This window comes from Megascapheus bottae, chromosome 1 (assembly GCF_031878675.1).
Source record: "Megascapheus bottae isolate mThoBot1 chromosome 1, mThoBot2.hap1, whole genome shotgun sequence".
Classification (NCBI taxonomy): domain Eukaryota; kingdom Metazoa; phylum Chordata; class Mammalia; order Rodentia; family Geomyidae; genus Megascapheus; species Megascapheus bottae.
The window spans coordinates 46,052,029-46,067,015 of NC_143509.1; the positions used below are offsets into that span (position 1 = coordinate 46,052,029).

The 14,987-nt window shown below is 41.5% G+C and overlaps 1 protein-coding gene across 3 annotated transcripts in view; it reads right to left on the minus strand.

Moving 5' to 3' along the window:
* Positions 1 to 14,987, minus strand: part of Masp1 (MBL associated serine protease 1) — a 66,834-nt gene that overhangs the window by 34,867 nt on the left and 16,980 nt on the right. For all 3 annotated transcript variants that reach the window (XM_090343649.1, XM_090343658.1, XM_090343639.1), the window contains exon 3: positions 1,042 to 1,219. In XM_090343649.1, coding sequence (XP_090199775.1) covers positions 1,042 to 1,219 — 178 coding nt within the window. The remainder of the gene's footprint in view (positions 1 to 1,041; positions 1,220 to 14,987) is intronic.

The following is a 14,987-nucleotide window of genomic DNA, read 5'->3' on the forward strand; positions in this document are numbered from 1 at the left end:
ATATGGAGGTAGTACTACACATATCCTCCAGAAAGGTTATCATGAGTAAATTGACCATATCTAGTGGTGACGAGAATATGGAGCTGGCAAGACTCATACATTGGCGGGCAAATGTAAAATGATGCAATTGCTCCAGAAAGTTAGAAAATTCCTTAACCAACTTATATGTCATATCGAGTCTATGAACCAACATGATTCCTGGACATTTTCCCGATAGAAATTGAAGTATATGCATTCGCAGAAATGATCGTGCAAGAATGTACATTGAAACAATGAATGAGAATCAAAACTTGATAGAGCCCAGGTTTCTCTCAATGAGAAATGTCTAAAAAGAAATTATAGTAGATTCATACAATGGAGCATTGCCCTATCAAGAAAAGGAGTAAATTTCCGGTGCATAAATCAACCCAAATGCATCTCAGAAACATCATGCTAAGTACAAGTATCTTCACTCCTCAAATATATTTCCAGTATGTTCATTTATATAAAGATTTAGAAAAGGTAAAGCTAAACAACCTGTGGTTTAAGAAAACCAGAATGATCGTTTTCTATGGAATTGGGGACAGAAACTGATTGGGAAGGAGTATGAAGGAATTTTTATGGTTAATGGTAAAGTTCCAATCTTGTTAGGATTTTGGGTTACATACAAACATCAGATTTTCAAAAATCCAACAAATGTATATTTCAGATTTTAAAAATATAGTTTTTATTGTAATTAATAGAAGGGTCATACTTCAGATTTATTGTATGTAAACTTCATACTTAAAGAAAAAGAACCCCAAAGAGATAGTGAGCTCTAAATATTTAATGTACAATCTGAAGTATTAAGGAAGAAGGATTCCAACATTTGCCATGCCTTACAATGTCGCAAAAAAGATGGATTGATGGGTAGATAGCAGGTCAATGGAGCAAACGTAAAACACCAAAGTAGAGCTTAATATGGTGAAATGCAGGTGCTCTCCACCGAGGAGAAGACACAAGGCAATTTCATCTTTAGAGAGAAAGAGACTTGGGGAAGAACCACGCAGTTTCCCAACTTACCCACAGCCATGTAGTGGGCATCAAATCCAGTGAATCGCTCCTCATTGGAGAAATCTGACCGGAAAGTGACAGACATGAAGAAGCCAGGGGAGAGAACCACTTCCTGACCAGGGGTCTGCTCTGTATCTGTGGTCTCTCGGCCACAGAAGGTTGCCAGCACCTGGTCTTCAGCTTCTACCTTTGAGGTCAAAGTGAAAGGGAAGAAGATGAGTGGTTTCCCATCTTAGCTTCTCTCATAATCTCCTGGAAGCAAAAGGATGGGCATACCCATAAATTAGATGAGGCCGACGAGGGAAACACCAAGAAAGGGGATTAGGGACCCTTGCATTTGAGGTAGACATGTTACAAAAGTAAGCCAATGAGATCATCTGATTGGTTTCATTCATTTTTTTGGAGTTCCATCAGAAGTAGCTTGATACCTGTCATTCCTGTTGCCAAGTGACTTAATCATCAAAAAAAAAAAAATCCAAAAAACCCACACATTTTTTTTTGCTAGTCCTGTGCTTGAGCTCAGGGCCTGAGCACTGTCCTCGGACTTTCTCAAGGCTAGAGCTCTACCACTTGAGCCTCAGCACCACTTCCAGCTTTTTTCTATGTATGTGGTACTGAGAAATCGAACCCGGGTCTTTGTGCATGCTAAGCAAGCACTCTACCACTAGGCCAAACCCCCAGCCCCATTCCACAAATTTTAATTCCAAAAGAACAAGATAACTTTGTAGGTGAATTCTATATGTAACAGCTAATTACTACATTTCTAAAGAAAAGAAACTGCGGATACAATGTAAGTCATTCACAGAATATCTAGTGTATGCTTGCCACTGACCATAGCATCTGATGGGGTGAGGGGAAATGTGATATGGTGCTGTGGGCCCGCAGGCAGTATTCAGCCTGAGGAGAGACACAGACAGAGCTATGATACAGCCTGACAAGCACTTCAGTCAAACCCCTCCAGTGAAGCTCTCCACCAGAACAGAAGGTCCGGGAAATTAGGAGACTTCTTCTTTGACATAGAAATGTGAGCCAGCACAGAGAAGTTACTTATAAATATTTGTTAATGAGAACTAAAAGTACAAGGCTCATCTCAGAGCTAGAAGAAGTCAGAAGTCTGAGAAGATTGTTGGAGCAGATGTGCTTGGAAGCTATGTGGAAAGCAGATAATGGTTGACCTTGAACATCATTTAGCTCTGTAAGTGGAAAACACTGAACACTTTTGAACAGGAAGTCTTGTAATTATGACTCTATTTAGTAGGTATCTTAAATATAAAGAAATTAGTTGGGGCTCCCACTTGTAATTCAGCTACTCAGGAGGCTGAGATTTGAGGATTGGGGTTTGAGGCCAGCCCAGACAGGAAAGTTCAAGAGACTCATTTCTCCACTAAATTACTCAGAAAAAACTAGCATTGGTTCTGTGGCTCAAGTGGTAGAGCACTAGCATTGAGCAAAAGAAGCTCAGGGACAGAGCCCGGACCCACAAATCAAGCCCCATAACTCACAAAATAAGAATAAGAAAATAAAGAAATTGGGCCAGGAATATGGCCTAGTGGTAGAGTGTTCGCCTAGCATGCATGAAGCCCTGGGTTCGATTCCTTGGTACCACATACATCTAAAAAGCTGGAAGTGGCTCAAGTGGCAGGGCACCAGCTTTAAGCAAAAAGTGTACAAGGACAGTACCCAAGCCCTGAGTTCAAGCTCTAGGACTGGCAAAAAGAAAAGAAAAGAAAAGAAATATAGCTGGGTGCTGGTGGCTCATGCTTGTAATCCTAGTTACTCAGGAGGCTGACATCTGAGGATTTCAATCTGAAACTCTCCTGAGCTGGAAAGTCCATAAGATTCTGATCTCCAATGAAATGTCAGAAAAGCAAGAAGTAGAGCTTGTGGCTCAAGTGGTCAAGTGTTAGCATGGAGCAAAAAAGGTCAAGGACAGCTTTCTGGTCTTGACCTGAAGCCTCAGGACTGTCACAAATAAAAAAAAATACATGGAAGTCATTGACAACATCCAAAATGATATATGGGCTGAGACTAGCTGCAAAACAAAATCTCCACTCACCATTATTTTCTACTTTGAAAGAGCCACAGCCCTGTGTGCTTTGAGGGTGCAAAGCAGAGAGGAGCTAAGATCACTCAGCTGGATTTTCTGTGTCTGACTTAGGAAACAGTTTGGAGAACCCTTTGACTGCTAACTCTATCTTCTGACTCCTCATTCAATTCTTTCAAGCTTGTATTTCTGTTTGTCATCTCTGGAGTGCTGTTTTACCCAAGGCATATGAGAAAAATCTTACCAAGAATGTTTTCTACTGCCCTTCAAAGTGATTAAAGGAAAATTCTCAAAAGCTGGATCCCTTGTAGCATCTAAAATTCATTGTTCATTTCATTAGCTTAGCATGTCAGAATATCTTGACATTTGACACTTCTGTTTCGAAACTAATGGTTTATTTATTTAAAATAAGAAGGAGTTTTTAAAGGAAAACAATTCACCCTGGCAACAACACACAAGGACAATTAATCACTACCACTGGGAATTGAAGTGTAAACAGACGATGAGGTCAGGGCTTTGGTATTCGCTCTTCTCTGCAGATCCTTACTGTACAATGTGTCTTTCTGACACACCACTTTCTCCAGCATCCCAGTTGCAATGTCATTTTGGTTAGCTGAGTTTCCCAGATAGCTGAAAATTGATCAAACAGTAATCTTTTTTCATATATTTATTATTGTAATTAATAGAAGGGTTACATGATATTTGCCAGATAGATGGTGCATTAATTCCCATACATTGATACCCTTTCACGTGTCTTGGTCCCCATTTCCCTCCTCAAACAGTAATCTTTATACATTATTTTTTCCTTTTAGGTATAAAGCTTCTGTTGAAAAAGTGCTTAATACAAATCCCTATGTTCTTAAGTGAAACATGTTAACCTTTCCTTTGTGATGCAGGGTACTATGAAGAGTTTCAAGTTTTGCAATACTATATTCAAGTGAGACCCAGGGGGATGTTTAGTTGCTGCATGCAATGTTGTCAGGGTACCTGCCTCTGTTTTTAAGTCTCCTTTATAGACTGTCCTCTTTTCTTCTGTCTTTCATCAGTCTCATAGCTGCCCTTTTGTGTTTAATTTTAGTGTGTCATGAATTTGATACCATATACACAGCTTGTATGGAAACTTAATGGAAAGAAAAGTAAACCAAGAGTGTTGCTTCACACACCTGCAGTCCTGGCAACTCAGGAGGCAGAGTTTGTGAGCACTGTGGTTCAAGGCCAACTCAGGCAAAAGTTCATGAGATCTTATCTCTAAAACAAGTTAAGTATGGTAGCATGTACTAATGCTCCCAGCTAGTGTGGAGGAAGAAGTAGGATGAATAACTGTCCTAGAACATTCCAGGCAAAAGCACAAGATTCTACTTGAAAAATAACACACACACACACACACACACACACACACACACACACACACACACACTTAAAAGCAAAAACAAGTGGTAGAGGCCCTGAATCTAATCTATCACTGAAGCAAGCAAACAAACAAGCAAGCAAGAAAGCCAGCTAGCCAGCCAGACAGCCAGACAGACAGAGGCTAAATAGGTTTAGAGTGAGAACTTGTGATTCTTTTATGTATAATCCTATGAACTCTATTCTGCTGACCTCTGCTTGGATGTAAATTGCTCAAAGCTGGTAGAGGCCCAGGGTTCTATTCTTCATTTACTATAAACTGTTGTATTACCCCTGCCTCCTCATCTAGCCCTTCTCCATCTGTAAAACAGGAGTTGGAACCTGCTGAGCTCCAGATTCCCTTCCAAGCCAAACATACTAGTGATCTAATGAGCCACAACTGCCATATGCTAAATAAAGGAATTTATAACATGGTGAAATGGAGTTTTGACACATGGATTATGGCTGGCCAGTTGATGAGCTTGATAAACTTCAGTTTATGACTCATAGCTACATAATAATTTTTAGGCCTGGAGCATTGACAGTTCCAGGCACAGCAACTTCCATCCTATAACCTCCCTCCGGGGCTTTGCCATGCCTGATTGGGTTTTGTAGCACCTGAATCAGAGACACTTTAAAATGAAATCAGTGAGATCAGTTTGACTAGAGAGGACCTCCTGTGGGTGTATGAGGATTTTCTTCCCTCCTTACTACTTGTGGGCTTATGGACCTTTCCATGATGACAGACATATATTCATTATCTGCAGAGACACACTGTTCCAGAGAGGAGGGAAGTGTGCCCAGGTGAGAGGCGTGGCAAAACTGAGTCATGCACACTTTTAGAACTGAAGTAGAGGACAGAGGCTTGGATCCCTGGGAACTCAGTGTGTGGCCCAGAATAGAATTTTTGAATACCGGGGCTGGGAGGGACCTCTGAGAGGTATTCCAATCTTCCTCATTCTAGAGGAAACAGGTTCAAAAAAGGGAAGTGACTTTCACAAGGGTAGAGTGATAACTTTCAGATATCAGCTTTGGGAACTCTTCTGAGTCTGGAGAAGGGAACAACAAGCCCAGAAAGTAAGTACATGACAAAAGACACAGACACTTGGCCAAATACGTTTCCTGCCTCAAGAGCCTGTTGAAACCTTATCTTGAGTACATGGATTTTCTCCCAGAGAGGATGTGGCTCAGTGACAACCCCAGCCATAACCTAAACAGAAGGGTCACCAGCCCTAGTAGATATTTTGCATCCTCTGAGCTGGCTTATAAAGTTCTACAGAGATCATCTGTCTCCTTGCATAGAAAGATTGATATTTGGCTGCTGTCTGGAATGTTGCATCTCTGGGGCCATCATATCAGCATGGTAGAGTGAACTTGTCAAGTGAAAACACAAGAATTCTTAACAGTGGAGACCCTTATGGTGAAGGATCATATACTTACTCTTGGTTCCTCTATTTCTCATTTCCTCTGTTTCTCAGTGTGGGCATTTCTGTGCAGACGATTGATATTTAAGGTACCAACAAGTGCTCACATGTAATCAGTATGTTTTTTTCTTTTAAAACTTAATTCCACAACTATTGATGCACCAAGTTCTGTCTCCACCATATAGAGAGGATTACAAATGTCACTTATTCTGTAGCATGAAGTTAATGTACGTGTCCTTTGTCCCTGGAGATTTGACATTCACTAGGAGAACAAGAGGAGTACTCCGAAGTATATGTTCGAGTGTTGTCTGAATATGGCAAATGCAATGAAAAATACTGTCAGGAGCTTAAAGAAAGAAGGCATTTCGTGCAGGTGAGAGGGATCAGAAAACATGTAGAGGTTGGAGATGTAGTTCAGTGGTTAGGCATGCGCCCTGACTTTGATCTCCAGCATTCAGAAAGAAGAATAGCTTTTGAGCTGAGGAATGGCACTTGAATAGAGTTTAGGCAGGTAGAAGGGAAGGTGGAGGGTTGACCAGGTAGAAAGAGCATCTGGGCAGAGGGGATGGTGAAGGCTTCGACTATTCAACCAAGTTCCACATCGCCCAACATTCAACCAGCTGCTCTAGGAAAAGGCTCTGTTGAGGATAAGTGATTTGGGATGTGGACCTCAGGAAGAGTACAGACTGGTTTCGTTATTGTTTGTTGTTGTTATTTTGTTTGTTTTTTGTTTTTGTTTTTTTTTGTTTTTGCACAAACATCCTGGAGAAACCTAAGGCAGGGCCGCAAGAAGTTGGCCATATTTCTGTGGAAAGTTAGCCAGGGCTGTCCTCCGTGCGATTCACCACAGCAGTCGCAAAACCGCATTGATGAATAGAAAAACAGATGTTTGAACTTGCTGAGCCTCGAGTATCTTCCAAGGCTAACACACTAGTCCTTTCCCTTCCCTTCCCTCCCTTCCCCTCCTTTCCCTTCTATGTGTGTGTGTGTGTGTGTGTGTGTGTGTGTGTGTGTGTGTGTGTATGTGCATGCTTGTGTTTGTACATGGGCTCTGGTACTAGGGCTTTTACTCAGGGCCTTGGCATTGTCCTTTAGCGTTTTGCTCTAGGTTTGTAGTCTACCTATCCAGTCATAGCTCTACTTATAGCTTTTGGGGGATTCATTGGAAATAAGTCTGAGGATTTCCTGCTTGAGCCAGCTTTAAACTTTGATCCTCATATTTCAGCATGCTGAAAAGTTATTATTGTAAGCATGATCCACCAGCACCCAGAAACACACTAGTGTTCTAACACAGCATTATTACCACACATTAATTAAACAAGCTGTAAGATGGTAAGTAGGAGTTTCAATGCATAGATTTATGACTGCTTGCCAGTCTATGGATCAGTTTCTCAAAAAAAAAAATGTAGGGAGAAAGCAGTCCAAGAGTGATTGTTCTCATTTAGTAGATGAAGAAGTCAATGCTCAGATAATATAAATGAACCAAATAATGAATGATCTAGTGATACAAGAATGTAGTAAGTGGTGAATCTAGGTCCACAATTTGCAGCATCCAGATTCCCTGACCAAAGCTTCTCCAAGTGCTCCTAACTCCCTGGCCAGAACTCTTTGAGAAAACAAGATGATTGGGAGGGGACAAGGGGGACAAAAACATGAGAAGGGGTATCAATATTTGAGAAGTAATGCACCCACTACCTGATGAATGTAAATATAACCCCTCCATACATTACCCCAACAATTTAAAAAAAGGACATTGAACAAACAAAGGCTCTTTTGTACTCGAGATGTATAATGGGTCGGCTTGTGCAGGCTCACAAGCTATATCCTGGAGCCCTTCTGCAACCTACTTGGTTGCAACCTACCTGTGAAGAATGTTTTCATATTTGATTTAGGCAGTCGTTCAGGAAGAGTATTGCATTATTTTATTTCTAATTTAGTTAATTGGTGAAGTATATATGCCAGAATTTCCTTTCAGAGGAATTTGTAGAAGAACAGAAGGCAGTAAGTCAATACTGTCTGAAAGTTGTTTCAGAAGATGTAGGCAGTAACTTGTGTTCTTATTCCTCTACTCTGTATCTAGTATTTTCCTCTAAGTACTGGCCACCCATAGTAGCCCCTGCTGCACCAGGTGTGCATTCACAGAAGTGGCAGAGGTTCTCTCAGTCAACAGCTTTCAGAGACCTCGCTCCAAGGATTTTACATTTACAGATCCTCTCAAGCCCCATAGAAGCTTACCAGACTTTCTTGTGAATGCCAACATTCTCACCCATGCTAGGCCTCAAAGGGAACGGTAGATGATCTTTTCTGTGGTTTGCTAATTTCCTACATTCAAGTTGAACTTTGTATCACATGTTATAATTTTATGAGTTCTAATCCCATAAGTATATATTGTCTAAAACACTCTAGAGACTTTTCCTGACTGAATTGGTAGAGTTATTGGTACCAGAGTAGATGCTGCTGAAATCAGACAGGAACCTGAGGTCTTTGTTTTGGGTGGACCAACAAGTGGTCGGTAGAACAGCAGTGAAGAAATTTTGAGAGAAAGGCAGTGGAATTCTGTAGTGGTGAGACAATTCATAAACTTGCCTATGGCAACTTGGAGGTTAAAACAACGGTTCACAATGGACTTGTGGATATGACTAAGGATTCTTCTAGACAGAAGGCCAAGTGTGACAGCATATACTAAGAGCTGTGTATAGCACCATTTCCAGACTTCTCTGTGCAAGCAGAACTTACAGGACATACAGAGGACCTAGGACTGGTTCAGTTGAAAAATGGTCTTTCCAAATGACTACAAAGGAAAAAGAAAGACTGGGCTTCCATGGCTCACACCCATAATCTTAGCTACTCAGTTTCAGGGAAAACATCAAATCAAAAGCATGGGTGTAACATTTGTTAAAATCCAGAAAATTCAAGGCAGTGCCTAGTCTCCCCTGTCAGTGAGATCAAACAGCATTTAAGAATTTTCAGAGCTCTCGCACACACCCTCTAGAAACATGCTCGTTAGAAAAGAACTGAGTGATTTTTCTTTTGTCATCATTGGGTCTAATGAACCAAACCATATTCTTCTATATTGAAAAGGATTTTTAAAGGAAATGTGTGAATTAGGAAAAACTGAGACAGATCAGAATGAGAGGAGGCCTCTGAGCCCAGGTGCTTATGTGAGGCAAGAGGACTGAAAGGAATATTTGTTTGCAAACATGAGTCACTTTATGGAAGAGAATGTCTTACGAGATGAAGCCAAGAAGCCAATGGCAAAGCCAAGGCAATAGTCCAGAGCCACAGAAAGCAGTGAATTGGGAACCAAAAGAATAGAACTGAGCTCTCATCAGGGAATGTCCCTAATTTCTGGAGTAGGCAACACATACTGAACCAATTTTAGAATTACTCTGGAGGAAATAGTTGTAAGATATCCGAGTTACTCATTAAATGGAGTTCTTTTTGGTTATTTTACACTTATCTCATGAAGGAAAAGAAAACAATATGGATCATAAGTAACTTTCCTTTGAATTCAAAGACCTCCAGACAAAGAAGGGTTGCCCCCAAAAGCCATAGTCTTGCTAGGTTCTGGTGTAATCCTAGCTACTCAGGAGTCTGAGATCTGAATTTGAAGTTCAAAGCCAGCACAGGTAGAAGTCTGTGAGATTCTTATCTCCCATTAACCAGCAGAAAGTTAAAAGTGGAGATGTAATTTGTGTGGTAGAGGATTAGCCTTAAGTGAAAAGGCCAAATGAGAGCAAGAATCTTTGATTTCAAACTCCTTGATTTGTGTGCTCCTGCAGTAGCACACACAAAAAAAGAGAGAAAGTAAAAAAATAATGTGTCCTGATTTTGTACCTGGAAATATAATTTACAGAAAATATTGCAAGTAAAAAGATGATTTTATGAACAAAGGTATTTATAGTAGTTATCTATAATAACAGAAAATTAGAAATGATATAAATATCCAATTTTAGAGGATTGTTAACAGTAATTTAGTAAGTACTTGGCAGGCATTAATTGAGATTATATATGAATCTGAAAATATTCTTAGTAGGTGAGAGAGAGAGAGAGAGAGAGAGAGAGAGAGAGGAAAGCGCTGTTCCTGTGTCCCTGGGGCTTGGACTCAGGACCTAAGCATTGTCCTGGTTGATTAGGTGTTTTTTGTGTTTTTTTTTTTTCCCCCTCAAGGGTACCACTTGAGCCACGGCTCTACTTCCTGTCTTTTGCTGATTAACTGGAGATAAGAGTCTCATGGATGTTCTTACTCAGGCTGGCTTTGAATTGTGATTGTCAGATCTCATTTTCCTCAGGAGCTGAAATCACAGTTTTGAGATAGTATTACCCAGTAAAGATTCTTAGGAAGTAAAAAAGCATGGGCCGGGAGTTTGGCCTAGTGATTAAAGTGCTTGCCTAGCAGACGTGAAGACCTGGGCTCGATTCCTCGGTACCACATACATAGAAAAAAGCTGAAAGTGGTGCTGAGGCAAGGACAATGCTCAGGCCTTGAGCTCAAGCCCAGGCCACCCCCCCCCCAAAAAAAAGCAGGAAAAATAGCATAATTTTGTATAAAGTTATAATTATATAATTACATATGATTTATATAAAAATTACACAATATTGGGGCCAGGAGTTTGGCCTAGTGGTAGAGTGCTTGCCTAGCATGCATGAAGACCCAGGTTCGATTCCTTGGTACCACATACATAGAAAAAGACAGAAGTGGTGCTGAGGCTCAAGTGGTAGAAAGTCCTTAAGAAAGTCCAAGGACAGTGCTCAGGCCCTGAGCCCAAGTCCAGGACTGGCAAAAAAAAATACAATATTATAATTGCATAATTTTATACAATTTTAATTATATAATTGCATAAACTTATACTGAAAATAGAAAAATAAGAGAAATTAGTATAAACTATTAGCAGTAACTACTGGAATTAAAGGTAGGTTTTCTTTTTCCTTTGTATTTATATTTAAAAATAAACTTGATTCTAAAGATATTTTACTCTATCTTCTACTGAGTGGTATAAAATCCAAAGAGTGAGTGGAGAGGCATAAAGAGTAAAGACAGAAGAATTTCTTAGCCTGGAGATGAGAGAAAGAGAGAGGAGAGAGAGAGAGAAACAGAGAGAGAAAGAGAGATCGTAAGGAATTTCTTTTTTGTTTTGTTTTTTCAGAGAGTGGAGAGTGAGTGAAATTGTGAATAGCTTTCTGTTTCTTTGGTTTTCTGTTTCCTCAGATGCAGTTTGGGATTTAGCAGGGACTGGACCATGTGGAATTCATTTGTATGTGGGCTGCACATGGTCTTTCTAACTGCTGGACACTGGGAAAGCTAAACTCTCTGTATTGTAGATTGAACTGCATTCTCCCCAAATATATGCTTATGTCTTAACCCCTAGAGTCTCTGAATATGAACTTATATGGAAATTGGTCTTTGGAGATGCAATCAAACTAAAATGACATCATACAGTTTGGGTGGCCCCTAATCCGGGAAGTGATATCTTTAAATGGAGATGGACATTGGAAAAGGGAGAGGTACACAGAGAGGAAGCGAAGGCAGAGAAAGGGATTAGACGCTTGCTGTCCTAAAACAATGAGGACCAAGGATTCCCCTCCACCACCAGAACCAGAAGAGGCAAAGAAAGTCCTCCCCAGTGCCTTCGAAAGGGACCTTGACCCTGACTTTAGAGTTTGCGCCTTTAGAACAGGGACAGTAAATTTGTATTGTTTTTAAAGACACCTAGTTTGTTTTGGTGCCTCTAATAAGTGAATATACTCCGTATGTAGAGGTTCTCATATGAAAAACAGTGAAAATAATGTCATTTCTGCCACAGGACTAGTGTGCCTATGAAAGCATGTTAGTCTGAGCAATCACTGGAAAATATAGCCAGCACTTAGCAAGTCACAGAAGAAAACACGATTGCTGGACTCAGCTACAGAGACGGCGCTCTCCTGGGCTTCCAGATCTGGGACATTCTCATGGGCATTTTCTAGATGTTACTCCTTTATTAGTAACTTCACTGAAGCTATCAGCACTCACATGCAACTTCAGACTCTGCAGCCCAGCCTCCTGCTTTGGCACGTGCCTTTTTAGATCTGTTTGGCTCTTTGTACTTCACAAAACCTCCTGCCCATCCTAGTGCTGTGGAAAGGCCTGTTAAGCATATTAAGTAAGAGAAAAATCAGGATAACCTAAGGGATCTACAAGAATATAGTTTCAAGTTTAAGAACCACTCTTTGTACTTTGCTGGGCTTCCAAGAATAATTCTAGAGGGGTGTATGTATGTGTCCTTTTAATGACACACAATGATAGTTCTGTGCCCAGGGTACCTGCTCTCATATGGAACCTTTTTCTCGTGCTTCACTGTCACTGATGGATGGTCCATTATCTCCAAGGGCTTGGCTAGAGACTGATGGCCCAATCATACTGCATTACATATGGCCCCAAGTTTCAATTAAAACATGATGGAAAGTGCCAGACAAAAGAAAGAACTTTGGGCCGGGAGTTTGGCCTAATGGTAGAGTGCTTGCCTAGCATGCTCAAAGACCCAGATTCGATTTCTCGGTACCACATGCATAGAAAAAAGCTGGAAGTGGTGCTGAGGCTCAAGTGGTAGAGCTCTAGCCTTGAGAAAGTCCAAAGACAGTGCTCAGGCCCTGAGCTCAAGTCCAGGACTGGCAAAAAACAAAACAAAAAAAGAACCTAAGTCTAGAAATAGAAGAGACACCTCATTGGAGGCTCATGCAGGTAATTCTGGCTACTCAGAAGGCTGAGATTTGAGGAGTATGGTTCACAGCCAGCCTAGCAAGAAAGTAATCATCTAAAAGCCAGAAACGGAGCTGTGTTCTAGTGATAGAACATAGCCTTGACTGGGAGTTTTACCTAGTGGTAGAGTGCTTGCCTAGCATGCACAAAGACCCGGGTTCGATTCCTTGGTACCACATACTTAGAAAAAGCCAGAAGTGGTTCTGAGGCTCAAGTGGTAGAGCTCTAGCCTTGAGAAAGTCCAAGGACAGTGCTCAGGCCCTGAGCTCAAGTCCAGGACTGGCAAAAAAAAAAAAAAAAAGAACGTAGCCTTGAGCAAAACAGGGACAGTGCTCAATATTGATCTGTGTGTACGTGCACACACACACACACACACACACACACACACACACACACGACAGAAAAAACACTACAGTCCAAAGGCCTAAGAGCACCATTGACCTTAGACAAGAAGAGATGGAGGTTGAGGCTCTAGTCCTGGTCATGAAAACTAAATGATATTGGTGATGACGATGATGATGATGATGGTGATGATGATGATGATGATGATGATGATGACAACAATGATGGCTTCTCCCTCTTTCCAGTGGATAGGACGTTATTATATCTATTGTATTTGCTCCTATCAGCAGTCTTGTCATGAAAGTACTTTATGCAGGCATTATAATCCTGAGCCTAGAAAGACAGTATGTGAATTCCTCAAAGACGCACAGCCCAGGAGTAGCAGATCTGAGCTGGGATTCCTGAACTGGTTCAGTAATTAGTATCAGACAACTATACAGGTGGTCCGAGCTGGGAAAGGCATTCAAGGTTCACAAATGTATGTTCTTCCTTTCTTTTTCAGATGGAGAAGTGGAAACTCACACATAAATCAAGGCCATACATTAGTGACACAGCTAAGACCAGGACCTAGGCGTCACGCTCTTCCCACTTGTTGATTGTTAATCACAGAGAAAAAATAAGTCCCTCCGAACTGAGCCCTGTGAGCCCATAGACAGCATTATGTACCGACAAACGCTAGATACCAGAAAAGAATGAGGGGGCCCTGAGAAAGTACTCCCGGCCACCCAGAATGCAAAAATCCACTGGTGCCAGGCTGGATGGCCCATTCTTAGGAAGAGCATCAAACAGAAAAGAGCAATGTAAGCAGAGAGGGAAGAAAGAGCTGGCAGGGAAGAGGTCTCACCCCGAGTCTGGGAAATGGTATCCCGCAGGTGGGAAACCAGCAGTACCCATGATCTCAGAGGAGGCGGAGGAACTCTGGGAATTCTAGCAAGGTTGAGGGGTCTTGGAGGAGTTGTACTCTTGGGCCTCTGAAAGGCCCAGACACCCCCATCCCACTGGGTCTGAAACATTGGGTCTGTTCATTCACATGCAAATCTCTTCAGCTGTTTGAGGCTGGGCCCTAGAGTGTTCAATTCAGGAAAACAGCTGAGGACTGTAAAACAACAACAACAACCATAGAAGGTTGCTGTGTTCCTTTGCAGCAGGGGCTGCCTGGTATGTCACACTTAGGACTGCAGGGGAGGCAGTGGTGAGCCAGTACTGAGCGCGGGACTGCTAAGGCAGAGTGGCATACTTTGTGAGCTGTTCTGCTTCTCTTCTGCTGTCCAGGACCATGTCTCCTTCCACCCTCAAATCTTTGCCCATAAATCCTTTGAGAGCACTAGAATAGGGACCAAAGGACCCTAGGTTCTGGTCACTACTCTGTCCCTCAGGTGTTTCTTTAATCTACCCCAGGCAGTTCTGTGTTGGACCTTGGTAGTGGGGTCGGGGGAGAGAGATATTTCTTCTAGCTTACAAGAGCCAATTGTCAACTTTTCATAAAGGTTGCCATTCTGTTGTTAAACACAGGCATTTTTTAGAAGATTAAGCTTCATCAACTTACAATTAAATAAATTACATTAGAAACCAATATGTTTCGGAAAACCATCACTTCCTAAGTATGTTAGCACTGTCCTCTTACGTCCTTCAGGCTATTGGTGTCTATTGTGTCTCAATGGTGAATGACGTGTCTTTTCTCCCATTTCTTTTCCCCAACTCTCAGTCTAGTGATCATCATTTACAAGTACACACATTATTGTCTCCAGACCTTAATTGTCCCAAACATGACATTTGCTGGGCACCAATGGCTCATGCCTAGCTACTTGGGAGGCTAAGAGCTCCTGAGGATCAAGGTTCAAGGCCATCCCAAACAAAAGAGTCAGTGAGACACTTATTTCTAATTAACCAACAAAAAGTTGGGAGTAGAGCTGTGGCTCAAATGGTAGAGCACCAGCCTTGAACAAGAATCTAAGGAACAGTTTTCAAGCCCTTGCACCTGAACACACACACACACACACACACACACACACACACACACACA